The following is a 27,305-nucleotide window of genomic DNA, read 5'->3' as shown; positions in this document are numbered from 1 at the left end:
ATTTTATTTAAAGACGCCTTTCTTGGCACTCAAGGACGCCGCACAGGGAATTCATACATTAAGAACAGCAAAACAAATACTATACAGAGTATTAGTTAAATGTATAGCCCATTCACCAGTGTCTCCCCTCGAAACAGTTGTTTTCTGTAAATACATTTATAGTTTCTTACATTTCATCAGCTGCAGCCTATGTGTGTGCATAACTAGTGAAAGAATATCTTTTTTACAACCTTGAACTGTTTTTAAAGTAACATTTTGAGATATATGTTGATGTAGTGCTTTACTTGAGTCAAGTTAAGATAAAATGCTGTTTACAATTTACTAGTTTTGGAAACTGCCCAGTAAGAAAATGTTCAGGCGTACATTTAAATGAATTTAAGCAATTTAGCACAATCTTATCTTAAAAACAAAACCAGCTATCACGACCTTTAAGTTATTAAACAATTATAACATGCATAGCATCCATAACAAAGTGTATAACAAACACATAATAAAATGTAAATGCAATTTTAGTTTTTATGGTTTTGTCTTTTTGTCTAGTCTATATGTCTGTTTGTACCTCTGTATATCGGCGTAGGTAAAATAAAGAAATGCATATATCTATATTTATACTGTATATGTAGCCAAATCAGTGCAAACAATTAGTATAGACCTAGAATCTCATTTCCATAGAGACTGCTGAAAGGCTCCGCCCCTATGACGTCACAATGGAACGCTTTTGATGTCGTGACGTCGTTCTAGAAAGCAAACAGAATGCTTAGGTTGCTTGGACAACTGCAGCAGGGTAATATTTCTGTAGTGAAGACTGAACGACAGACAACGGAAACTGAAAAGTAAGGATCTTCTTGTGAGATTTTTTTTTGTCAACCATCAACATGGATTCATTAGGACTCCGAGTGATTGCTTATGTGAAATTCCCTCCAATCAGAGACTGTGACATAAACATTGGCCCATATGTGAGGTCTTTGGTTCGAAATTATTGGGATGCGGTGGTGTCTGGCATGCATGACAAGTCTAGTATGACTTTGCTCGTTGACTTATGTCAGCACATTGTAAACATGTTTTCAACGATTATCCAGGAAGCTATAAAACCTGTCACCTCAGACTGGCACAGGAAAGCCCCTCGGATATTCCACCATGTTAACCCGAGACAGTGTTTCTTCGGCATCAATGAGAATGATGTCCTGGCTAACATGAATAACATCCTTCCGTGGGTTTTTGCTGATGCTTTTAATTACTCAACACATATTCGCTGTCAGAGCTTAGATGAATTCATCCGGCTAGCTGCCATCGAGGTGACGGGAAAAGTCAACTCTCGCTTAGCTGTGTTAATGGAATCCCACAGTTTGCCTTTGATAGCCAATTTGGAGTGTAACTGCATTCCTTTTACAACTCTTAACACCATGATTGGTCTAGTTAATCAAACACTAAGATGCATGCGCCAATCGAATTATCAGTGCACAGTCAGCAGAAGTTTCGAGAGGACCACTATTGCCACAGTCTTCCACCGCATCGTTGCAGCAGAAAAGCCACTGTGTATGGTCATAGAGCATGGGCCCTGTGAAATAACCTACTCTACTTTGAACAAAGACGCCGTGGAAATACTGACTGAGATTACAGAGTTTTGGCACCCGACTGTTACAGATGAAAATGCCTGGTTCTGGTGTGACGATTTGGAAGACTGGATATCCGGTGAAAGCTCTAATGAGAACAGATTATATTCGAGTGAGGGCGATAGGTCTCCTAATGAAGAAGGCTCATATGACATTCCCAGTGAGAGGCTGCAGAGTTACGAGCACACAGATGCACAGGACCAATGTGAGCACTTAATCAGCCAGGCATCAGTTGAAAATACTGACATTGAACCAGCATTGAAGGCAGCTTGCCAGCCGGTCAGTCCTGTTGACTCCACGGTTGTTTCGTCTGACACGTGTAGTTCTGAGTCAGATCATGACACAAAGCACAGACTGGTCATCCTGCTGCTTACAGGGTTACTGTTGCATACCACAGAGAAGGCCCGGACAACACTTCTCAGAGCAGATTTCAATAAAGCCATACTGGATCTGAGAGATAAGGCACTGAGAGAGATCAAGCTCGCCGACATTGTTATCAACTTTAAACATCAATCTGTTAAGAAGATCTACAAGGCTCTGTTCGCAGACCTGCGTCGGGAGCTCAGCTTTGCAGAGGGGCTTCTGAAAGCCATGACATCACAGGATCCGATAGCTGTAGATCTTGTTATCCAGGCCCTAAAGACTCACCTGACTGTGCCCGCCCCACCTCCAAAGAAGAACGCTGTTGTCCGGTTCTTCTCATATTTGGGCAAACGCTATCGTGAAGCCCTTCAATGGCTGCTTCGGTGTGTGCGTGCATGTGTGTGTTCACTCTAGATGATCAACTTTCTCTCACTTTTCAAAAACATACAGATTGATTGGACACCTTAGACAAATTAAATCTAAGATTTGAATTATACTTGACACTGTGCTTTCTATTTATTTTGTCTCAAAAACGAAAGTTAGCCCACAGAAGCGCACAAATTTTACAGCTTGTAAATCATGACCACAAAAAATCTAAAGAAAGTCAGTTAAACTAATTGTGATAATTATCAGACTTTAATTTTTCTGCCTTAAAAAGGTGAACATGTACATTTTCCGTAGTTTATATGTATAAAACGACCAGACCCAAATTTAGTTGGGTTGTGCCTACTTACATTATCCAAAATGTTTACGTTTAAACCCGGAGAAATTTGTCATTTTACTCAAGGGAGCGGTCTGTAACACGTGGTTTCCTGTCAATAGTCATCTCCCCTTAATGCGTTATTTGCCACAAGCTTCAATAAATTTACTTTTATCCATTTTTAACCCTTTTTGTTTCTATTGCTTTTTCTATTTGTTAACTGTTGCATTGCTGTATTTTGATTGCCTCTTAATAGGTTTATTGTAAGCATCAAACGCCAAGGCAACTTCCTTGTATGTGAAAACCTATATGGCAATTAAACAGTTTCTGAATTGAGAAATTGATCTGCAGATTAATCATTACATCATACTTGTTAGTTGCAGCTCCATTTTTCATATTGGCCCATTTTAGGTTATATTTCTAGATCTGCTGTGTAAATATTTCCGTTTTTACATCAAGGTTTTTCTGGGGGAAAAAGTCACTTTCATACAACAGCTCCCTCCTGTGGTAAAAAGTAGAAACTAGACAATGCTATGGAGAAGCTGGGTTCCACTGACTGACCCAAACCATTTGAAAATAGTTTTTAAAACATCAAATATGTTGTCAAATATTACAATCAAGGAGATTGATTGTACCAGTCTAACTGAACAAGCAAGAAGACACCGATACAGAAAGAAACAATCACAGCATTTATTTTATTTAAGTGAACATTTAATTTTTTACTTAAAGCTGAACCCATTCTATCAAAGATAAAATAAAAAATAATCCTCCCCACTCAAAACGTCTATCATGGAAATTCATTAAGTGAACAAGCATAAAGGTTATAGACAGCAACGATACACCAAAGTGCAAACACGTGGAAGTTCAGAGGACATTTGCAAAACGTATTAATAGATTTCCCTCTCCTGTCAGACAACCACACAGATGCAGATTTGGCAGTAAATATGCATTTTAAAATCCGAATGACAAAGCATTTTGACTGATGCCTTTGGAACATCAAGATAGAAATGGGACATGAATTACTCTCCTTTGTTTAGAAGAGAATTCACTACTATGAATATATTTATAGTGTCACTTGAACAAGGAGTCAGAAACTAAATGTCCAGAGAAAATTTACGAAGCAGGTTCTCAGAATGTGATCAGGAGGAATGATGCTGACCAGTCAAAATCCAATAATCAATACTAAATTAATGGCCAACATCTTCATTTGATCAGTGTTACAGTGATTGTTTGGTGCAACATGAGACGGGGAAACGGTGCTCCAGGAAAAAAAGAAGTAAAAACAGATTCAGTCAGAGGCAGAAAAACATGTCTGAAGGGAAAGTGGGACAAATTTGATACTACTTCTGAGGTAAAACCACAGAAAAACATCAAATAATCAACGGCCCACGTACCTTTATTTCAAATTGTATACTTTCTACAAGTATTTCTTTTATTAAAATCTGGTTACATGGCACGTTTTGCAGAGGCTCTCCTGTGTAGTCAGGGGAGAACAATCACAAGCTCTCTTTCAAAAAAAATAAATAAAGTGCTATACAATCATTATCAGTTTAAGGAACAAAAGTTCCTCCTTTAATACAAAAACACGTTTTTATTAAAACAAGCTTTCATATCAACGGTGTTCTGATTTGACCAGAGCAGTTTTGTGGATATAATTCCGTTATTTATTTGGAGTGTGAGGATAACACACAGTGCACAGTTAGCACTAGCAAGTTAACTAGCGGTCAGAAATAGATTGTGGAGCCTATTTCTCTTTTACCATGCAAATGAAATCTTGAATCTTGGTTGACTCAGAGCACTTGGTAACCGTTTAAATCAAAACACAAAATCTGTAACAAAAAAATATAGTAAAACAGGCCAGTGTGAGGACTAAATACTTAGTGCAAGAACTCAAGCAGGAATGGGCAGCAGCGCACGCGGAACTGTTCCCAGGTTCACAGAGTCAAATAAATAGATAAATCATCTAAAAAGGTCAAATCAGATCAACATGGGTGCCCGGATGGCCCAGTTGGTAGAGCAGGCGCCCACATAGAGGTTTAGTCCTCAACGCAGCGGGCCCAGGTTTGACTCCGACCTGCGGCCCTTTGCTGCATGTCACTCCCCCTTTAATGTCTTCAGCTGTCCTGTCAAAAGTAAAGACCTAGTGGCCGGGTTGGGCCAGTGGGTAGAGCAGGCGCACATATACAGTACATAGAAGTTTATGCCTTGACGTAGAGGTCCAGAAGCCGACCTGTGACAATTTCCTGCATGTCTCTCTCTCTCTCTCCCCTTTCTCACCTAGCTGTCCTGTCCATTAAAAGGCGGAAAAGCCCAAAAACCATAATCTTTAAAATATAAAATGCTCAAAAATAATAAACTTTTTTTTTTTTTTTTTTTTAAATCAGGTATCAAATAAAAGCAAAGCCCTTTAAAACAACGACAAAATAGAGAAACCTCCGCAAACGCTTTATACATACATTTATGGTTCTAAAATAATTGTTGCCAAAAGTACGACATTTTACAACAAACACGATCACGAGAATGAACTACAGGACGATCAGAGGCAAACACTAACTGAAATCCTTCTGGACGTTTTAAAGGCTGGACAGTTCATGTAACACTGAACACAAAGTGAATACACTGCTACGATGAGACACTGGAGCAATTTATAGTCAACATGCTGATTAAACTTCAAATAAACCTGATCCGCACAGATAAAAAAAACAAAAAAAAGTAAGTAATCGTAGGTTGCAGTGGTTGATGCTGTGACACTTTGGTGTACTCAAGTACTATACCTAACTGTAAGGGCTGTCATTAAAAAAATAAAATGATAGGGTTAGGTCTGCATGATTAGTCGTAACATTGCGATTTTGATTCACCCTGTTCACGATTTAATTTTTAAATAACTTTGAATTCTTATTTTGTTTGTTTCATTATTATTTTTAAATGACTTTGATTCTCATTCAACTTTACGAGATGACTGCATCACAAATGCTTCTACTTTCTTCTATGAGTTGTTAACAGACTGTATGAAATAGGTTTTAAAACGCTGGGAGGCTCTCCCTCCTCTTCATTGAAGTCTATGTTTACAGGCTTGCAATGATGCGCTGTGTGCTATAGGTGCCAAAATAAATCTGTTTGGTATTGCCAATTTGTTTTGTTTTGCCATGGTTCATGTGTGCAAAAAACATTGCAAAAAAAAAAATCGTGATATCTATTCTAAGCTAAACAAAATCGTGATTCTAATTTCCCCCGAATCGTTCAGGCCTAATACCAGTACAAGTACCCCTAGATTGATACCAATACTTCATTTGATACCATTTTTTAAATGTTTTTAAATTACTTTAGTCAATACCCATCATGTGACTGGAAGCTTCTCGACAGGCTGAACTGAGAACTCTGTCAAATACACACCACAGACTGTATGGGTTGTAGCTGCTTCGGGAGAGGGCCAATCACATGTCACAATAAAGCCAAGAATGCTCGCAAAGAGTCATTTTCTTAATCTATATCCAGGTACAAAAAGGATTGAATATATTCATTGTGATTATTTTGCATATTTAGTTAACACATGTTAAACCTTGTTTTGTTGCAAGCTGCATCTCTTTGTCTTCTGTCAGGTCATGACCGTATCGTTTGGAGAAGTTTCCATTCTACTCAAACTGGGTGATTTCAGTCAATACAGACACCCAACCCAGCACTCCAGAATTGTATAAAAATAACTATACTGAAAGTTCACCAGAAAGACCCTGGGAACTCCTGACACTACAGACTCCAACACACACTCAAAACCTTGTGGCTTTTTAAACAGCTCCACTCTTCAGCACAGAAGTTTGAGTTGTGTCCCGACTGCACTCTAATTCAACACACAATAAAGCCAACTGGAGTTGCTGCTCGTGGCCGAATAAAATCTCATGCGTTGTTGAAAATAGCTCAAATCATAGCTCCAGAAAAGAAAGAATGACCTGAATGAATGAAGTCCTTAAAAATACATATTTACCTGCTATTGTTAACTTTTCATATCTGATGCTGAAGGTATGGTTGAAATTGGGTTTGATTTTGAATTCTGCAATCAGGATCAGTAAAAAAAAAAAAATTTTTTTTAAAAATTTGGTGAGATTTTTGCAGCTGCAAAGACCCCTGATGCATTACATGGTGAAAGGACATCATGTGCGTTTTTAAATCGAGAGAAGAAGAAGAAGCAGGCTGAAGAAAAAACAAACTAAGAGGTAACTCAACAAGTAGTTTAAATTTTGAAATATCACCAAGATAGGGCCGGACCAGGATAAACTGGATTACAGTCTGCTTCTCGAGCCCTTTTCACACGGCACTTAGTCTTAGCCCCCCCTCTTAACTACGGGAGATGGGATCCTGGGGGAGAAAAGCATTCACGCTACCACAACCCTGGCCAATTTCAGATGGGTTAACCCCGACTTTAGCCAAGGGCTTGCTGGCCCTGATCTGGAGCAAGGTTAGCCTCAAGTTTGCGTGGTTATCCCCTGAAAAATTACTACGCTTGGGGCTAAAAGTTGCCAGTGTGAATCTGAGTTAATGGAATGTATGTTGCTGCTTGCAAACATTAGTTAAGTGCTCAACCTACAGTTAACCCATGGCAAGTAGAAGTGCAGTGTGAAAAGAGCCAAGTATACCAAGCCAACTACAGCACAGAGCAGGGGACAGACAAAATTGAACAGCAACGTTGCCTACAGCAGTACATGTAGTAGTACTAAAGCTATAAATTATTATACACATTTGCAATGTGTGTCAGTTATAGAATCCAGCATGCTTGCGCCAGTACAACAGAGGAACGATGACTCATCTCAGTCTTAGGATCATTTTCAGACACACATCTGATGACAAGCTATGAAGCCCAAGAAAATTTCTGCCAGAATGAGCAACTGACTGTTTGACTGACCAGCAGATTAACCAAACGTTGACAAATACCTACAGCCTTTTAAACCGATACAAACTTACAATTTACTTAAAAATACCAAAGAAAGACAACTCAAATAGCAACAAACTTTTAAATAATTTGTCGCATGTCTTAGGATAACTGTTACGCTATTAAAAATACACATACGTTTCGGTTTGTTCAGTGGATTTTGGAAAATCTACTGGGCTGGTTTTCATGAAACTTTGTGGAAGGGTGACACGTGGACCAGCGAAAAACCCATTCATTTTTGAAGCAGATCTGAACCACGTGGTGGATACACAAATTCATTTTCACTTTCATTAATATTGCGAGATAAGACATTTGTGCGGCATTTAGGTGGCATCGGAATAATTGGAAAAATTTGTCCATAATCAAATTTCCTTACTCCAAGTGCTCAGAGTAAAAATGCATTTGGTTTCTTATATTTGGGTGGAGTTTAGAGAATGTGATTTACAAAATTCAAATGATGTAATCAATACAGAATATAGAAACTTTCCAGCACAGACTTTCACCTGGAAACCAACTGAGAGTAGCTGCACACTTAATCTCTTTAAAAATGATCTGCAAATTAATTTAACCCAGCTTGGGAGAAACACATTTTGGCACCAAGGCCCTCTTTTGGACTGTCTATCCACACCAGCTGCCCCTTTTCTTTTATTGCCAGAACTTGACCTCAAACGGAACACGCTAGTAAGAATCGCGCAACAAAGCATTTTATAAACACCTAGACATAAAAAGATAATGTGTTATGTGTGAATGAGTCTTTTCAGCAAGTTACATTGTACGGGATCGTTTTCTTGTGGGTTAATAACAAAATTAGCTCCCAATACTGCAGCAGACTGTAGATAAACATCAAGAAAACGATGTGAAAAACGGGTCTTTACAGCAAAAACAAGACAAAAAACACATTCATAGCAGTAACCCATCCGGATTGATTATTTCTTTAAAAACGAGGACGAGAAAACAAACAAACTTCTTTTGGCTGTGAATGAATAAGAGCTAACGTGTCTCCCTTTTGTCAGAGGCTTTGGTTCAGGTTTCTGATGGTTTCAAGTAAAACTGCAGTGGCTCTCACAGGAAATTGCTTTACCTATGAAATAAAAAATAAAAGAAAAACAAACATGTTGAGTTATTTTCTGGCAACTGACCCATTGAATGGAAAAAAATAATTCTTAACAACAAAATATTAGTTTGAAGAAAGCAGTGTACTCATACAACCCCCCTTCCAAAAATCCAAACTATCCCTTTTAATACACCCCTGATATTGCTGAGTATCATCATCCATTTACAGAGATCAACCACTGATCACCTGGTGTCAGGGTACAAAATTAGCACCATCCACCGGCCAAATGCTGGTAAAATATGCAAGTGGCTGGTAGATGTACTTTACTCACCGGCAAATAAACAATGGTACTCTATTAAGAGGCTGGTCAAATTTAAACATTTACTAACTATTTGGCCGGTAAACAAAAAAACCCATTTTGCACCATGCCTAGAGTGCTGCTGAGTAGGATTTCTGACAAGGTCTTAATTCCTTCTCACAACAGTAACTACCTGTAACAGTTGATCTATTTGTACCACTCATCCATGCAATTTCTCACATTAGCAGTTAAATTGACTTATTTTCCGAGCACATTTCATGCAGCGCCCATGCATTCAAAGTATAGGGCTCCTAAACGTCACTCAATTTAAAACTTCTTATTATTTACCCCTTTTATTAAACTCCACAAACTGTGCATATAGCCATGCAAGACTGAACTGACATTCTGTAATTCCTAGGCTTATAAATAAATTTTATAGGCTTATAAATACATTTTTCAATGTTTTTCCCAGATCTGTATAGAAATCCTGAGCAAACAATCACAAGTGTCATCTCTGTTTGTCTTTTGAGAAACTCACTCAACCCATAAACTCTGTAAACGGTCGTTTCAATCAGCTCAAGGAAATAAACTTCAGTCTTCCAAACTTGCAGTCTTCTACAACCAAACATTAAGCTGCCTGGGGAGTGTCGCAGGTGGTTGAGGGTGAGAGCAATCACCAAAGCAACAGTCCTTAAAACAATACTAAAACCGAACCAGTGACAATAAATAAAACACATTGCAACAAAAAAAAAAGAAAAAAAGAATTTGGATAAGCATGGGCAGATGACTAATAATGTATTGTATCGTGTAAATATACTGTTGCCAAAACTCCAGGTGCAGCCGTGCTCACACCCCACTTATGCCTGACACTAACAGACCAGTGAAGTCCCACTTCCTGCTCCTGTTAAAACGGGAGCTTCTTCAGCTGCTCGAAGGTGATGAAGAACTGAGAAGTGTGTTAAGGAAAGCTTTTTATAATTCATATCACAACAGTATACGGACAGAATCTGCTCAGCAGACTGACGCAGCTCTGAAATATGAGCAACATGCCAGACCTTTCCTGGGTCAACCTTGACTTACAGGACTTAGCTGCACTTTGCGAGACACCATGGCCACTCCCAGATTCGGAGAGGTCATGGAAACAACACAGATAGTACTTCTTCAAGTCTCTATGCATTCAATTGCATCTCGTAATCTCATGGTGCACCTCAATAAACTCAATTGACTGGTGAAAAAAGTTATTGTTATAGTATTGTTTTAGCACCAATATTGGGAGTATCCACAAGTTTATATAGAAAAAAATCCATTTCAAAGTATAAACAGTCTGGTGAACAGTATATCTGGAAACATTTTACATCAGATTTCAGTTTTTCCAAGAATTAAAAATGATTAGAAATCTGATTTCCCTGTTTTTTCCCAACCTGAAGGAATTCTGTAGGTTTTAAAGGATACAATGATGTTCCAAGGCCCGAGCCGAAGCCAGTTAGGCCAGAATCCCTTATAGAGAGCGAAGAAGCCCTCATTCTTCCACGTCTGCATCAGTCCGTCGAGTGTTCCTTTATACATGGGGGCTCCTGACAAAACTCGCTGGTTCATCATACGGGTCCGGACAACGTCCACAGGGTTAGAGGCCAGCGCCCCCGCCAGGCCACACGTGAAACTTGAACTGTACACCCAACCAGACATGGAACAAAGTTAATGGACCAGTCCAAAGTTTCATTCAAATTTCAAGTGTCTACCCATTTAAGAAAACAAGCTGATAAACAAAAGCAATTAGGTCATTGTGCATTGCAGCCGCTGGCTTCCTGTGCAGTTTTCATAACTACTGAAACATTACTAGTACTACTTTAAGACATTTATGACCATAAAGGAGGACCACCCTTGACCTAAAAAGAGAATAAATAAACTTACATAAAATGTGTCAAAATGGTGTCTCCCATGACGCCAGAGCGAAGGAGATGCTTCTTCGTTATGTCATAGACAGGAAGTTCCACTCCGACGACAATGGCTGCTCGCTGCGCTGTGGGGATGACACCCTAAAGAGGAGGAGGATGACGAAGAAAATAAGCCTGAATGTAACAGTACAATTTATTGACTGACAGAGCTGACTCGATATATACAACAATCTCATATTACTGGATAACAAGATACATGTGAATAAGATGTTTTTGGATCTGTTAAAGTTGTAATTGATTTGATTTTAAAGCTGACTGTAGTAAGCAGCTGTTTGATGAATAAAAAACTAATGACAATTTATCCACGTATGTCTCAGTTTCAGCACACGCTTAAATTTAAGTCCACAAACACTCCCAAGTTTAAATTTTGTATTATGACTATTTGAGCCATTGGGTCCAATAAAAAAAATATCTCATAAAGAATGAATGGGGAGCCATCTTGGAAAACCATATCCACAACATAGTAATCCAGCACTCACTCTCCACAGCCCTCTGGTGCCCTCTGTCTGGTAGATGTTGATGAAGTTGGACATCATGCTGCCTTGGAGCAGACTGCCTTGCGCCTGCATTCTGATCTAAACAAAAACAGACAGAAAATAAATAAAACATTTTTTGCTACTAATTTACAACGCGGCACTTAGTGTCTGAACTCAGGTTTGAGGATTCATTTTAAGCAACTGTAGGAATAAAGCCTCCAGACCATTTAAAAATATACATATATTGAAATATTTAAAACAGTTTTTACATTTCAGTAGCTGTAATCAGCACATGTTCTTCATCAAGGACTACAGATTACAAAAGATAATCATCGATTAACTTTCTAATTCATTAATGTGTGTGTGTGTGTGTGTGTGTGTGTGTGTGTGTGTGTGTGTGTGTTACTGAGCCAGATACCCAGGAAAATAAAATTGGTTTTGCAGCACTTTCTATAAGGAACTGTATCTGTGATCAAGTCCTGTAAGAATTAGCAATCGATGGCTTGTCTTGATATTGATTGATATATTTGGTGAACAGATATTTTAATTCAAGCCTTGTCCCCATCATTACAAATCAAATCACCTTGAGGACATCAGTGGGGTTGGCTAGGGAAGAGGACAGGACTCCAGAGACGACACCACAGAAGACGTTGATGACCATGGTCTCGTCTGGCAGGAAAGAGACACCTTATTAACACACTCAGAGAAAAAGCACTTAAACACAATGCCATTGAGATTAGTCTATAATCTATTATTTACAGATATTACAGGGATGATATCTTATTTGCATACACCCTCAAATGATGATGCATATGATCTGCCTTTTGATTTACTTTGTCAAACATTTTGTCAAGGGAGTTATAAACGGTTTTGACCTTATTAGGAATAAGTATAAAGATATGTTTAAAAAGATGGTATTCTCTGACCTAAACAAGACTCAAATTGGAGTGTTTGAATGTGACACTTATAGAAATAGAGCTTGTATGATTTGATTCTAGCAAAGCTTCAAATATAGGATCTTAATTGACATGACAGAAGTTATGAGAAAGTCAGAAAGACAAAAAAATGGTATCTTACAGACAAGACATTATTTTTTTTAGGAATTAATGCCCTCTACGTAGGTCCCCTTTACACCTAGCATTCAAATGTGTTTTGTGAGATCTGATTACAATCATATAGTGCTTGACCACATGAAAGTAGAGGTATTCCTTAAGAGGAATTGCCAATGGATGGATTGTGACCTGATGATTGTACATTGAGTGAAGTGTAAATGCAAATGTTTTCCACAACTATCAGGACCATCCTCAACCAGATCCAGAAAAAAAATAAAATAAGAAAACTGCCCGGTAGGCCTGCATGATTAATCGTAAAATCGCGATCACGATTAAACCTTTTTCACAATTACATTTTTTAAATTTAATCGATTTATAAAAACTTTTTTTTAAATTACTTTGATTCTCATTTAATTTCATGAGCCGCATGAAACACAAAACGCTACTACTTTCTTCCGTGAGTTTTAAACATAGACTGTATAAAATAGGTTTCAAAGTGCTTCCAAGCGCCACAATGCTCTCTCTTCTTTTCGTTGAATCCTCTATGTTTAAAGGGTTGTAGTGATGAGCAATGTGCTTTAGGTACCCAAAAAAGTCTGGTTGGTACTGCCAATTTATTTTGTTATGGTCAACAACAAAAAATTGTGGCAGAGAATTGTGATATTAATTTGAAGCAAAAAAAATCATGATACATATTTTCCCCCAATATTGCAGGCCTACTGCCCAGTGTGATGTTGGTGCTAGGAGCTGAAGGAGGGCAGCTGGTGGACCTCCAAAATTGCATTTCAAAAGTGTTGCGGCCCCACACATTAAAACCAAGTCTAAATGTAATAAGGTTAAATCATATCTGCTGTAGCTACAATCTGGATACTAGATGTATTTAATGGCTCCCTAGGAGTTTGCAGTATTTAAGTCACAGAGTTTAGTGAGATTTGTAGTCTAATTTAGGTTATCTACATACAAGTGTACTCTACAACTGTATCTCAACACGAGCTGTTAACCATAAAAATCATCTGAATAGAGACAGTAAAAGGTGGTGCCAGATAGAAAAAGAACCAGTCAATGGGAAAAGAAAAACAACAATTAAGAAAAGCAGACAGAGGGGTAATAAGGGAAAAGACAGAGCCTGTGGTCACAAGCTTCCTGTCACTCTCAGAAACATGTTGGCGCCAGCATATCGCTGATAAATGTAGCACAAACCCATTTGGCTGATAACGGAAGTGGCTCTCTGTGAATTTCAGAGCTCCCAAGAACAAAAAAACGGAACCACTTTGACTTTGGTGCATGCTGTAAATGTAAGTGCAAGATTTACTGCACAGCAACTAACAAGTCTTTAAACAGTGCTAATAACGTAGCTATTATTCATGGTAACAAAACACCACATGATGATCTATAATTAACTGCTCTAATTTACGGCTGCAATTTACCATCATTTAGGTCAAAAGATTTTTCTGTAGATTATTTTCTCAATGAATAAATCTTTTTTTCAATATTTTGTGATCTAGGCGTCATCTTCAAATTTCTTGTTTAGTCAAACCACAACATTATTCATAACCTTACTGAGGTAACCTACGTCAGTGCTTGTTGCGTAGGCTGAGTAGACTTGGAAAACAATGCAGATGGAGTTGGCCTTAAAGATTTTTCCTATTACGTTTTCCTACAATGCAATAATTTTTATACACTAAGTTGTCTGTACTCTTTTAAAACCCGATGATTTAATGACTTATGTTTAATTGTGCCGCTTTTGTTAAGCACTGTGTAACTTAGAGTTTAAAAAGAGCTCTATGAATCAAGATTAATATTTCCATTGAAATTAAATATATAGAATTTTGTACTCAATAGATCAATATCACATAGGAGGGAAAGAGCACACCGGAGCACTTACAGTCTGTCTCCACTCTTCCTTCCTAATAGCTCTGTCTCTTATTTAGCTTGCAAATTAGTGCCGGCAGGTTAATACATTCAGTCTGCTTCCAGCCAGGTCAAAACAGGTAGTTATCCAACCTTTTTTTGGTGGATGTGGGGTGTACAGTCATAATCTCAAAAAAGGCACAGACTTTACAGTATTACTGATGCAAAAAAAATGTGTTAGGGATAAATGAAACTGCACCAATATCAACAGGGTAAATTGCTGGGAATTATATGTCTTTATGCGCTGATCCGACATTATTTGCATACAGTATGTGACTATGCTTTGTGATTCCCAGGCAAACAAAAGAGGAGTGAAGGCCTGCAAAGAGTTCGTACTATTTAAGGCACCAACGACGTTTTGAGTCCAAACAGAAGAAGGAAGAATGAGTCTCAGGATGAGATTTAACCAGAATGCAATATAAGTAGGCTCAGAAATAAACATTTTTTTGCATAAACATTTTAAAGTGATGGTTCTGATTTTCTGCAGCGGGGTTATATTGGGTACTTATCCATTGTCAGTGCTTTACCTACAGAAGATGGCGGTCGGCATGCACCCAGTTTGGAGAAGCAGGCAGGAGTACTGGCACTGAAGATGTAGACAGCAGCTAAATGTGTTTAGCCACCTAAAAAAAGTGTACGCTATATTTAGAATATTTTCACAGTTTACCGTTTTCGTCAAACAACCCTGTTTAAGATGACTGAAGCAGTTATCTACACTCTTGTCAAAGCCACCAGACCCCATTAACAAAAACAGTAACTTTACCTCGCGGAACACGTGAGTATCTGGTCTAAACGAAAATTGTGGTAGACCAGAAACTCCCATTCTTTTTTATCGTTTTATTCATTAATTTATTTTAGCGTTTTTGTGGCTTTGACGAGAGGTTCAGTCATGAACCCAGTGCTTGAACCCAATGTCCTCAAACCCAAAACAAAGAACAACTTCAGTTCCCACTGTGTAAACAGGGCTGTCTGACAGCAAGGTAAAGGTGTGAAAATGTTTTAAATATAACGTAAACTTAAACGGATATTGCGATGCATTCATCCATCAGCATGTTTTGAGTGTTATGTAGAGTAAAAGGTAGTGGAGTAAACAACAAACAAAAGTCTACTAAATTTGGGCCTTTATTCTAAACTTTCAGCACTGTACTTTTGGCTACTTGTTTAAGAACTGAAACATGTTCTACCATATTATTATTATTATTATTATTATTATTACACTTCACTCTGGATATCAGCATCAGTTAACCAGCTAAAATATAAATTTAAGAAAATGATGTAGGAGCTACTCCTGCCAAATTCTTTGCTATTGCAGCTAAGCTAGCCGGCACTCAGCAGTTAATGGTAGTATCTTCTACTCTAACTGAGATGGCTGTAAATACTTTTGCTTATTATGGGACTGGAGAGCTCACAATGGGTTTTCAGTTGGGTTAGGGTTGTCATCAATGCTTATAGACTAAACCGTTTGCAGGAGCCTGCACACGCCTTAAACCAGTCAAAGCCACCATGAAAATATGAATTTTTAATTAAATATGCTGCTTGCTGTCAGTCCTGTTCAAACCACTGAAGTTCATTTTTTAGCCTTCTGCTGAGCTTAACTGTGGTCGAAAATGCTTTCAAATTTTCAAGTCTGTGAATTCTAAAGACTAGTCTCCTAGGCTGTAATTTTAGAGCCTTATGAAAGAGTTTTTAAGAAAGGGTAGCAAAAAGATAGAAGACAGGCTATCAGAGATAGAAACTTACCTTCTGGATGGGTAACAAACAGCCTCTTCAGAGAGTTGTAGGTTCCTATCTTGATTGTCCCATAAGAAGCTTGTCTCAACAGAGCAGGAGAAATCCTGAGAGGAGAGGTAAAATATGTTCCTTAACATTTACCCTGGGGGTAAACTAAAGGCATGGAGAGAAAGTGCTTATCATGTGGCTTCAAAAATCTACAAAATGTCAGTCTTACTAAGAAGTTTGAAATCCAGTCCCATTGTCCATTAATCAAAAGCAGAGATTAATCTTAATTACTGTAGACATAAAATACTTGAATCACACCCACATTATTCAAAGTCAAAGAGAAGCTTTCTTCATTCAAAATGCAAAACATTTCTTTCTTTTGGTGTTTTTAATTATATAGTCTTTTGAAAGTATTTCTCATGAAACAGAAACCACTGAGAGTGAATCTTGTGTTTTGGATGTTATTTTTATACTGTCGGTGATGTGTCTGTATTTTTATTCCGAAGCTCTTCAAGTAGAACATCCTACATGGCAACAGGGTCAACAACAAGCACCCCCCCCAATGAGACACAAGTTATTTTATAATACTACATTGTATTATTCTATACTATATTTTTGTGAATTTGTACTTCCTGTTCTCCAAACTAGCATAATCTTGGTTTGATCTTAAAAAAGCAGCTGTGGTGAGTTTACATAGAATGTCATAGTGTTTGTTTGTAAGGAGCCTAAATAAACATGTTCTATACCCAGAATAGAGCGCTCGGATGCCCTCCTCCTTGCCGATCTTGAAGAGGGCGTGGAACATGCCCCTGTAGCGCACCTCCGTGTACTGGCACTGACCCTGGACCTGTAGTCGCGTCTTAGTCAGGTCAATGGGAAATGTCCCTGAGGATTAAAAATGTAATAACAATAAGAATAAACATGATAATAAACCAAGTTTAACTTATTGAAGAAAATTAAAGTAGTGTAGTTACAGAAATATTGGAGCTGACAATGACTAGGTAAAAAGAATATTTCGCACCAAATATTAGTACACTGTCAAATTCATGCTGCTGGGTTGCCTCAGTTTTCACCTCTGGTGTATTCTTATTACATGAATCCTAATGAATCAACAGAAATGGCCAAATTTACCTAACATTTACACACACATACATACATACAGTATGTGTTTGTGCATATATATATAAAAAAAAACATAATAGAAGACAAAATCCATGTACAAAAATAACTTGTACAACTTAAATGTTGGCTTAGGTCCTTGATTAGCAAAACGAGTTGCAGCTTTGGGAATTGGTTAAATATTGATCCTTAAAAAAACTGATCCTAGCTCTTTGACTAAATTGTTATGATCACACCTGATTGTTACAAACTGGGGCTAGCTGCCATGTTAATTACTGTGTTTCTATGAAACAACCTGTCAATTGTGTGTTGAGCCAATTTTAAAGTAAGCAGTGTGGATGTGTACCAACAAATTGACTGAATTCTAACTTGCTGAATTATGTACATCTGCAAATAAGCACCAGCCAAATATGCTTCTGGAATCCATCAATCACAGTGGCAGGAGGACAAAAAAGTTAATTTCCAACCCTGAGGATAATGCATTGTGCATCAAAGAGCTTTGATATGTATTCAGCTGGATGCATGTTCCCTTTTTGTAGCCAAAGCTACTATCACTTAGCAGATGTTGAATTTTCCTATGGCTGCAAAAACATTGAATATAAAAGAATATTTGCATAAAACATGTGCAGCCATGGCATTACAGCGTGTACATCCACTAGCATAGAAGACGGTTAAGGTCTGCATGTTGTGGTGCATCACGTCGCCTACCGAATTCTGCGACAATCGAGGCCATCCCTCCGTAGATGAACGGCTTCCAGTTCAAGTTGACCATCTCCGCGGAGGCGGCTGCTTCCACCTGCTGCAGCCCCGCTAGAAACAACAATAGGCCGCCCAGACAGAGGTCAACGCAGTGCTGCGACCTCAGACAATACAACATGGCGATAAACATTGAGATCTAATGATGCTACAGATCAACGAGGCTCCTCAGCATCTGCATCCCAGCGTACTGCGCCGGAAAGAGACGCCCGCTGTGCCGAACACCGCGGAGAGAGCCATCATATTTGTTGAGGGGTTGCAATTGGCCGGGAGTTCAGTCAATCAAATCTTTAAGCGATTCAATTGGCTGGTGAGCCGGAGAGGACAAACCATGGATACAGCAACATTGTCACGATATTTAAATAAAGTTATTTATTATCATTAACATTTTCCAATGACCGATTACTCTACTTTATAAACAATTATACACAAAATTATTTTAGTTATGTAAAAACTGAAAAACTTAAAATCGTTCATTTATTACAGATGGCCGTGCAAACTGTTTCTGACGGTTGACGTTAGCTCGAACGAAGCAGACAGCTCCTGCTAGGCTAAAGGCTAGCCAGCTAACACCTGTGGAAATTACTAGCTAGCTTGTTAGCAAGTTTAACGTTACCAGTTAGCAACTAGTAACGTTAACCTTTACATTCAGCCGAAATGTCACGTACCTGTAGTGTCGATAAAATCAGCGACCTGCTATTTGACTTAGTTTTCCATGACTTAATACGTGGCTTGACTTCAATAGAGCACTACCAGAAAACTTCTTGAATGTGGTTAGCTTCTCATTTCAACTAATGTCAAATACAGCAGAAATGAGCTGCTTCTTCTTCTTCTTCTTCTGCTTCTTCTTCGTCTTCTTCTTCTTCTTGGCAGATTACTATTGTTTTAGTATACCGCCACCAACTGTACAGGAGTGTGTAATACCATGAACTTCATAGAGTCTAGGCTTGTATTAATAAAAAAAACACACTTATATTCTTTTCATTGTAGTATCATTAAGAATAATAAATAAAGCTTTAAGTCTCTCCCTTGTCATACCCTTTTTCTTTAAGTATATCATAGATGGAGTTATCTTCTTCCATTTCCTGCCAATTTATTCTACTATCATTATATTTCTCACATGCAAAAAGCACATGCAAAAGCCATTCCCATTCCCTACTATATGTAATGTAGCATTCAATCCTGTGTGCCCTTATCTAAGTCTGGTATAGACAAATTCTTCCCTTCTGTTTCAAACTCAGTAAATAAAGCAACCCTTTTCCCGGTCACATTCTTCTGTATTTTATGGTAGTGTCTAGCATTAAACTCTGCCTCCCATTCATTCTGACCAAACATCTTCTGCCTTGTCTGGTACTACAAAGGCCCCTTCTGGCCCCCTCTGGCTCTTTCTGGCCCCCTAAGTAGGCTATTTCAAAGGCTGTAGCTGGTTCTGTTTAAAAGCTATAGTGGTGATATAAATTGTCTGATTCTGATTCTGATTCCGATGAATTAGTATGAAATGACAGATTAAAAGTGCCATGAATTTTCAGGTTCATTCTTGTATTTTTTGTTTCTACTAGAACATGTTTACATGCTTAAATATTTTCTCATGCTCTCTGTCTAAATATGTTGGTATGACCAAAGAATTTCTAAAAAGGGAAGAACTTCCACTCTCTCAATACTACTGGGTTTTGAAGTAGTTGCAGTTCCACCAGAGTACCAGGCAAGTGCAGAATGAATGGTTTTCTATGGAGCTATACCCCTCAAAATCCACTTTTCTCAGAACACAATTTTTTGTTTAGAAATTTGAACATTACATTTGAAAGTGGAGGAAATACACACTGCTGGGAGTTAGATTATTTTAAAGTCACTGTTTTTGTTACAAAAAGCCTTTTAAAATCTCAATGACGTCACACACATCGTATAAGGCCAGAGACGCTGCTTTACGGCAAGCTCCAAGTCACTTCTATTTCTGGAAAGTGACTCCCTTGACCTTTCACCTCAAGATATCTGAATGAAAATAAGTTTAGCAGCACTTTACGCTAATCTCTTAGAGTGTGCGACTTAGAGAATGACGTTTTTTATCATGTGGTACAAACATGTTATTTTTACCATTTCTAAAAGGTATTTTAGGTATTTTATGGTATATTAGAATTAGAACTTGAATTATTTCTGCATAATGGGGTCCCTAAACAGTCTTGGCATTGCATATTTTTTATGACTGAAAGGCTAAGATTCTTGTGGGTTTGATGATTTAGTACCCATGATAGCCAGTTCTTTGTAGTGAGACCGGTACAATAAATAAATAAATAAATAAATTTTATACCTCACTTTATAAAATTACCTTTTGTGACCTCCAGGATGATCACAGCCTTATGAAACTTTACAACCACAGACCTAGGTCATTCAGAAGATGTATGGCATATTGCCTGCATTACTGGAAATACACAGTTAAACAATAGAGAGATGGTGTAAAAATAACTCACATAGGCTTTTAAAGAAAATGTGTTTTGTTTTATTGGAGTGAACATTGGAGTGGATCTTTCTATTTAGTAAATAATGATATTGCCCTTTTTCATATCACACAACAGAAATGTCAGACACATTCTCACTAGAAATACTCGTGTTTAGGTGAGGGGCTGTGCTCGCAAGAGCATTCAGAAGGCAGGACATGACGTAGATGTATTGTATTGTCATGTAGTCAGTTTGTGAAAATGGTCAAAAACAAACAAGTCTCTTGCTGTTATTTAAATTTGTTGAAAAAGTTCAGCCATGGCCCTTACCAACAGAAATTCCTGAATCTCAATGTCTCTCCAGTTTGATATTTTTGTTGCTGTCTTCCTTCTTCATTTGTGGACGTGTCCTTTCTTTGGGTTTTGAACCAACTGCTCTGTTCACACATGGGCTAAACTGGAGATTGCACAGACGTTGTACCAGGGAGCTGGCAGAGTAAAGTCCATTTAATGTCCGGTCCAACTGATTCTGACTTTTGGGTTCTCACATACAGATCCTCTGGTTAATGTCTAAATAATTTCAGGGTTGCAGTGCATGTGTGGAAGGGTCTGTGAAGTGGTTTTAGTTGCCAAATGACAGCTGCAGGCAGTCTTCATTCTGCCAGTAAAGCCATCAGTCAGCTCATATGCCTTGACCTAGTCTGTCATTTAATGGGGACAGGCAGCTACACAGCAGTAATGTCTGTATAGAAAACTGTTTGGCAGTTCAAAATGCCATTTAAATCTAAAACATATCCTACATATAGTTGTAAATGACATTACAACAAAAACAAGGCAAAGCTGTCTTGGTGCATATGGTTCCCTTTTCTATGTGTCAGAATTTGATGTGTCTCTTGCTGTATTTCCCCCGTAGAGCTCTTACACCGGGAGGTAAGGACACATTATGTACAACTGTGCACTTGCAAAGCCCAAGTTAAGTGTTGATGTGGCATATTAAAGTCTTCATGGGTCATCTTGGTTCTCCAATGCTCGACTCGACTCAACTCGACTGCGGCGCCCCATCCTCCTTTTTCCATTGCAGCTTAGTACCGCCTCATGTGTGAGGAGAGCGTGGTGGGTCATCATAGCAGGAAACTGCCGTGACACGTACAGTACACAGAACAACAAATGTGTGTTGTCTTTGATTCTCGGCATGTGGCTGTTGCCACAACCAGAGGACAAATTTAGTTTAAAAAAATGATGCTGGCTAAACTACTTAAACATGCTGGGTTTGTTCAAGACACCCCCGTCTGTTGCTAGCAATGATGACGTAGTGAATAGTGACGATTCTCTCCGTAGTAGTCTGCAGGTATTCACGTCAACTTTTGGTATTGCTTCAGCTCGCGTGGAACCTTAACTGAGGTGATACTAAAAAAAGTACCTGTTAGCAGGTACCAGGGACTTTTTTTTGTTACGGAAAATATAAGAAGGCGAACAGAGTCAAGGCCAGTCCAGGAGGTACCATGTAGTGGAAAAACTCCATAACTGGTCACACTAGCGCCTGGTGGTATTGGTGCATGACTCAGGTCTTGAGAGTACTCACTATCAGTTCTGATCACATAGTGTTTCAGTGGATAATAACATGAATTGCTAGTTAATTTGATTATGGCTGCTCCTTAATCGATGGGGAATGCTACTGCTGCCAGTGCTAGTGCTCTCTCTCTCTCTCTCTCTCTGCTTGGGTCTGTTTGGGTTGACTGCATTTTGGATTGGATCTGATTATTCTCAAGTACCTTTTTGACCCAGTCTCCTTTAAGACCTTGAACCATGAACATTAATTCATGCATGTTGACTTTTGGATTACTACAACAATACTGCCAGCGTGTCCACAAATATTAACCAACAACCCCTTGGTTACAAGGCTGTTTCTTTAACCTTCATTCTTCTGCTGTTGCAGTGTACAGTCCCTGACAAAAGTCTTGTCGCTTGTCTACAAATTGACCTGAAGTGCCACTGAAATGTCTAATCAAGATTATTTACAAGAAATGGCTCATTTTAATCCAACAGCTTTTGTAAATGTTTCAGTGCAAAAGAAACTGTCAAAAAGTATTCTATATTCCCAGCTTTGGTAAAGCCCATTGCGTAATTTTTGCAAAGACACAAGTGTTGTCACCTTGTCATATGAGCTTCACTTCACTAATAACTAATAATGGATCAATTAGTTCTCAGGTGTGTATAAAAACAACCCCAGTACACTAGCCCTTCACATCAACTGCAACTAAACATCTGCAAACATGCCTAAGATTCACCCTAACTAAAGTTTTGATTATCAAGGGCTGAAGACCAGATCCACTGCTGATGTGGCAGACACCTTCAATGTGTCTCAGCATCAAGTACAGAGATTAAAAAACATTTGAGACACTGGAGACGTTTTTGACAAGCCCAGGTCAGGCAGACCCCGCAAGACCTGCTGAGAGGACCGTTTGTTGGCTCGAAAATCCAAGCCAGCCCATTTTCCACTGCAGCAGAGCTCCACCAGACCTGGTCCCCTGAAGTCCCTGTGTCAACCAGAACTTTTGTCGGATTTTGTCTCGAAATGGCCTCCATGGTTGAATCAGTGGCCAGAAGCCAGCACTAAACAAAAGACAATTAAAACCGTGTGCATTTCCAAGGCCCACAGCCTGCTAAAAGGATGGACGATGGAAAGTGGAAGAAAGTGGATTTTTCAGATGAATCTTCTGTTGAATTACACCACATTGCCGCAAATATTGCAGAGACCTACTGGAGCCCGCATGGATCCAAGATTCCCCCGAAAAACTGAAGTTTGTGGCGGAAAAATCATGGTCTGGGGTAACATCCAGTATGGGGTGGTGCAGAGATCTGCAGGTGGAAGGCAACATCATAGTCTCAAATACCAAGAAATCTTAGCTACCTCTTTATTCCCAACCATAAAAGAGGCCAAATTCTCCAGCAGGATGGTGCTCCCCGCATACTTCCATCTCCACTTCAAAGTTCCTCAAGGCAAAGAAGATCAAGATGCTCCAGGATTGGCCGGCCCAGTCACCAGACATGAACATCATTGAGCATAGTGGGGTAGGATAAAGAGGAAGCATGGAAGACCAAACCAGAATATTGATGAACTCTGGGAGCATGCAAGACCTGTTTTCCTAGCTATTCCTGATGACTTCATCAATACATTGTATGAATCCTTGCTAAACCGCAGGGATGCAGTCCTCAAGCTCATGGAAGTCATACAAGATATTAAATTTGAATCTCACAGCACCACTATTAATTTGCTGACATATTTTAGTATTGTAGTAAATTTGTTCAATTTCTGTATAGCGACAAAACGTTTGTCTTGCCAAAATTTGACCTTTTCTGTCTTGTTTAAATAATAAATCTATTTTTAGTGAAACTAATTTATTTCAGTGCATTGAACATCATTTGGGAGGGTTTTAGCTTTTCATATGAGCTATTTCTTACACCAATTGATTAATTAAAAGTCAGGTTAATAGCAGGTGTTTCTACAAAATAGATAAGCGACAAGACTTTTGTCAGGGACTGTACAGCACAGCAGCCAAGCTCACAGTGAACCCTCAAAATGCATTTCATTGACAATGTCTTTTCCACTTCACTCGCATATCACACAGCAGAAACCCCAATGTTAATCCACGTCAGTAAAAAAATTAACTTTTTCAGATACTCCTCGCCCCTTCATCTAAAATATAGTTAGAGAATTGCAGTAGTGAACACAACAGGGCAATTGGATCCCAAGTCAGAGAAAACTGAAAGTCCATGAGTGGATTGAAACCATTCCTCTTTCTCTGTTTCGTATTGTTTTAAATTGGTGATGCCCTACTGGTGGACATGCTTGACCACAACCACAGTGGCCGCAGTGGCAGGACAGGTCCGGAGTTGTTGGTTGGTGGTTGAAACACAGGCAGCGCTGTGGATCACAGAGTGGTGCGGAGCAGTCGAATAGCACGCTGGTAAAGCTGCTGAACGACTGACAACAGATTCCTGGGGGGAATTAAGAAGAACTGAACTGAGATGTGGAGAGAGAGAGAGAAGTTAAGAGAGAAAATAAAGAAAAGGAAAAGTACTGAAGAAAGGGCCAAAAGAGCAGCTGTGCTGAAATGCCATTTGAGTGAGCCAGCATCTTTAACTGTTTTTCTTTTGAAAAGAAATAACTAGCACACCCACACCACAGAAGAAGAGCACATATGCAAATATGCTACGTCAAAGAACTTTTTTGTTTGACTCTTAAATTACCCTAACTCTTAACTTACTCTTAACTTAACTTAGCTCCTAACACAACTGACCACCATATCTTTTGCTAATTGACAACTTTTAATTAATTGGTCTTGAATTAAAAAATGTGAAAATCACACCCTCTAAATAAATGGTCAGCGGTCCATTTGCTGTAGTCTTTCAGATATGTTGAAGTACAACTTCTAATACAGCATGTGAAAAAAATAACAATAAAAAAACTACATACACAAAAACTGTAATTTTCGGAACCAAAACAGTTCTTAAACAGTTGTCGAAGTTTAACACACTGACACTCACCGAGCTCCCATGGAGAAGCAGTTGTTGCGGTTTGGGTGGAGACAGAAGAGCGAGGCCACGCAATAAACACAGCACAACAACATGGACAGCAGCCGTCTCTTTAAGGACATCTTACGTCTGATAGAAACACAAATGCAATCACTTATTTTGTTGTTGTTGCTTTCTTGTACATTGGTGATTGTGACTGGTACACTGACACAAAGCAGAAAGAAACATTATATTCAAAGATCTTGGCCTATGTCCAGTATTTTGAAAAGTACCAATACATTATGGATATATTTATTAGGAAACTTTTCTTCTTGACAGACTTTGGTACAGCAAAGCAGTTGCTTTCAGGTCAAGTCAATTGATGTCTTATGATTTATGTTTTTTAATTGGCTAAAAAGCAATTTTATTAGCAGGCAAATTCCAGCTGCTCAGTCTTAGCAAAACAAGCTGTGAAGTAGGCTATCTCAGTAAGCTAATCAATGAGGTTATGAGTAATGTAGATAAATGCTAGCACTAGCTGAGTCAAAATTAGTTTAAAATTAAGTTTGGACATAAGCAAAGCAATGTAACATCCCTGCTGGAGGAGACACATTGGTCAGGATCCAAAGGTCACACAACAACACAAACAAACTGGCTGATCCAGACAGCGGTAGACCAGCAGGATAAAATGACTGTTTTTGTCAAAGGATTCTGGTGGCTTTGAAGAGAGCCATATAACAGCTTCAGTTTCCCGTTCCCAGCGGTGAAAAATATTTTTGTGATTATGTTTGTGTTCTTTACCTGTCAGCTAGGTTGCACGTTGCTTGAGTGTAATAAGCATCAAAAGAGAGTTGTCTCCATCCGTGTTTTAACAGACACACCTGGGGCGAAGTTGGAAACCACAATCAGCTTTATACAAACAAGTTTCCAATAAATACATTTTCGCGTCATCAATACCATATTCAATCTAATTGGATGGGATTATGCTGTATGTTGCACCACTAATACGACTCGACAGAATCGGCGCCACTCATTCGCGGCAAATCATTGCAGCTTGATGGCGCTAACGTTAGCAGATAGTACTCTGGACGGCGACATGATCGAAAATGAAGAAAAAATGAAGAAAACGGAGATCCCAGAGATTCAGCAGACAAGCAGCAAGACATTCCCAATCATCGTCGGCCTTATCTGAGAGAGATGTTTGAGATAGTAGATGAATGTGCTGCAGAACTCTTAAAGTATGGGTAACTTCTTAATTAATGCCTGTTTAGCAATTCATATTTTATCCTTTATTTTCTTTCCGAAAGCCATATTTCAGCACACACACATACATGTAGATTAATTTAAATGTTAAGGGCAAGATTAAAAAAGAGAAAATGGATCTGTGAATTCTCACAGAATCACAACTGAATTCATATCTTGCTACTCAGTCAGAATCTTATTAACCTGGAGTCCCAGTCTCTGTCACAATCATCATATGTGTGATGTTTTAGCCCTATTGGCAGACATCCATTTACAATGTAGACAATGACGTATAAAGAGCCTTTTTCCATGTCCCCTGAAGTTTTTCAGCTTACACTCTAGTAACATGTGCGTGGTCCAGGTAGCTTTGCATAAAAAATGGTTGTCATTTGCAAGGCTACTTTTAATTTTATACTTTAAGTAAATTTCCCAGCCTGTATTTTGTTACTTTTACTTGAGTAAAGAAGTTAAATCAGTACTTCTACTTTTACCAGAGTATTTTTTAACACAAGTATGTGTACTTCTATTTGAGTATGGGAAGTGAGTACTTTTGCCATCTCTGCTATAGGTAAGGATATATGTAGCAATGTCATCATCTGAAAAACCTATGTCAGGTCATGTGGGAAAAGGTTTTTAAAAGGGCTTAGGAAAACAGGTTTTGACGCCAAAATGTTGTACTTAAAGAAAATATGACTATTTGGATTTGAACACATGAAAAACACTACTACTTAACTAAAATAAAACAACGTAATGGACTTGCCCTTTAAAGTTGAGTTGATTGTCACTAAACAGACACAACCCCAAGGTCTCTGATACAACTCGAACTCTGCTGCAGGCCACATTGATGTGTAATCACAATGGAGAAGCAGCAGCTAAATCCCAGCTCCTGTCTAACGCCACACACCACCCTATGACATCACTCACATAACATCATCACCTTAACAATCCTGTTGAGAAGAACTCTTTCCGGACAGACTGATCTGGAAAAAACTCCTCACGTTGGTTAAAAACACTCTGAGGCTTCTTAGGAACTGATCCCAGGCCCAGGTGGAGGCACAAGAATTCGTCACAGCAGTTGGAGGATGGCGTTGGCAGAGGTATGAACAGGATTCCGGCTCCGTGGGTGCTGCTGGGCACTGGGCACAATTACTGCTGACCCACACTATGTTTTGAAAGGTC

General features: G+C 38.7%; 2 protein-coding genes and 1 long non-coding RNA gene across 5 annotated transcripts in view; all 3 read right to left on the bottom strand.

The window, feature by feature from the left end:
• Positions 1-1,655, bottom strand: part of LOC116700271 (heterogeneous nuclear ribonucleoprotein A/B) — an 18,954-nt gene extending 17,299 nt beyond the window's left edge. Inside the window, exons 1-2 of the mRNA XM_032533314.1 lie at positions 1,643-1,655; positions 280-283 (exon numbers count right to left, since the gene is read on the bottom strand). The gene's annotated coding sequence lies outside the window, so the exon portion shown is untranslated. The remainder of the gene's footprint in view (positions 1-279; positions 284-1,642) is intronic.
• A 6,634-nt stretch (positions 1,656-8,289) lies between these two features.
• On the bottom strand, positions 8,290-18,907 carry slc25a14 (solute carrier family 25 member 14). 2 transcript variants are annotated; one of them, XM_032533318.1, is made up of 9 exons: positions 18,606-18,907; positions 17,890-17,991; positions 16,809-16,947; positions 16,084-16,178; positions 11,964-12,049; positions 11,384-11,479; positions 10,861-10,985; positions 10,402-10,615; positions 8,290-9,895 (listed from the first exon to the last, which is right to left on the bottom strand). In XM_032533318.1, exons 2-9 carry the CDS (start codon positions 17,951-17,953, stop codon positions 9,854-9,856), a joined length of 861 nt encoding a protein of 286 aa, XP_032389209.1. In that variant the 5' UTR covers positions 17,954-17,991; positions 18,606-18,907; the 3' UTR covers positions 8,290-9,853. The 2 variants fall into 2 exon arrangements, with proteins under 2 accessions (XP_032389209.1, XP_032389208.1); XM_032533317.1 differs by lacking the exon at positions 18,606-18,907 and having other exon boundaries at positions 17,890-18,152.
• Positions 18,908-20,418: 1,511 nt separating this feature from the next.
• Positions 20,419-27,253, bottom strand: LOC116700787 (uncharacterized). 2 transcript variants are annotated; one of them, XR_004334733.1, is made up of 5 exons: positions 27,064-27,253; positions 25,686-25,765; positions 24,918-25,034; positions 23,921-24,368; positions 20,419-22,315 (listed from the first exon to the last, which is right to left on the bottom strand). It is a non-coding gene; the product is annotated as an uncharacterized LOC116700787 (long non-coding RNA). The 2 variants fall into 2 exon arrangements; XR_004334732.1 differs by lacking the exon at positions 25,686-25,765 and having other exon boundaries at positions 27,064-27,241.
• Between the last annotated feature and the right edge of the window lie 52 nt (positions 27,254-27,305).

Source organism: Etheostoma spectabile, chromosome 13, assembly GCF_008692095.1.
Source record: "Etheostoma spectabile isolate EspeVRDwgs_2016 chromosome 13, UIUC_Espe_1.0, whole genome shotgun sequence".
Lineage (NCBI taxonomy): Eukaryota > Metazoa > Chordata > Actinopteri > Perciformes > Percidae > Etheostoma > Etheostoma spectabile.
This window is presented reverse-complemented; position numbering and strand designations above follow the sequence as displayed.

Excerpts from the sequence above, each read along its gene's own strand:
- slc25a14 (XM_032533317.1), bottom strand. The coding sequence starts at position 18,070 with ATGTTTATCGCCATGTTGTATTGTCTGAGGTCGCAGCACTGCGTTGAC. Across the intron at positions 10,986-11,383 it reads GCACCAGAGGGCTGTGGAGA|GGTGTCATCCCCACAGCGCA; the intron begins GTGAGTGCTGGA and ends CCTCCTCTTTAG. Across the intron at positions 9,896-10,401 it reads TCGGGCCTTGGAACATCATT|TTCTTCATCACCTTCGAGCA; the intron begins GTATCCTTTAAA and ends CACACTTCTCAG.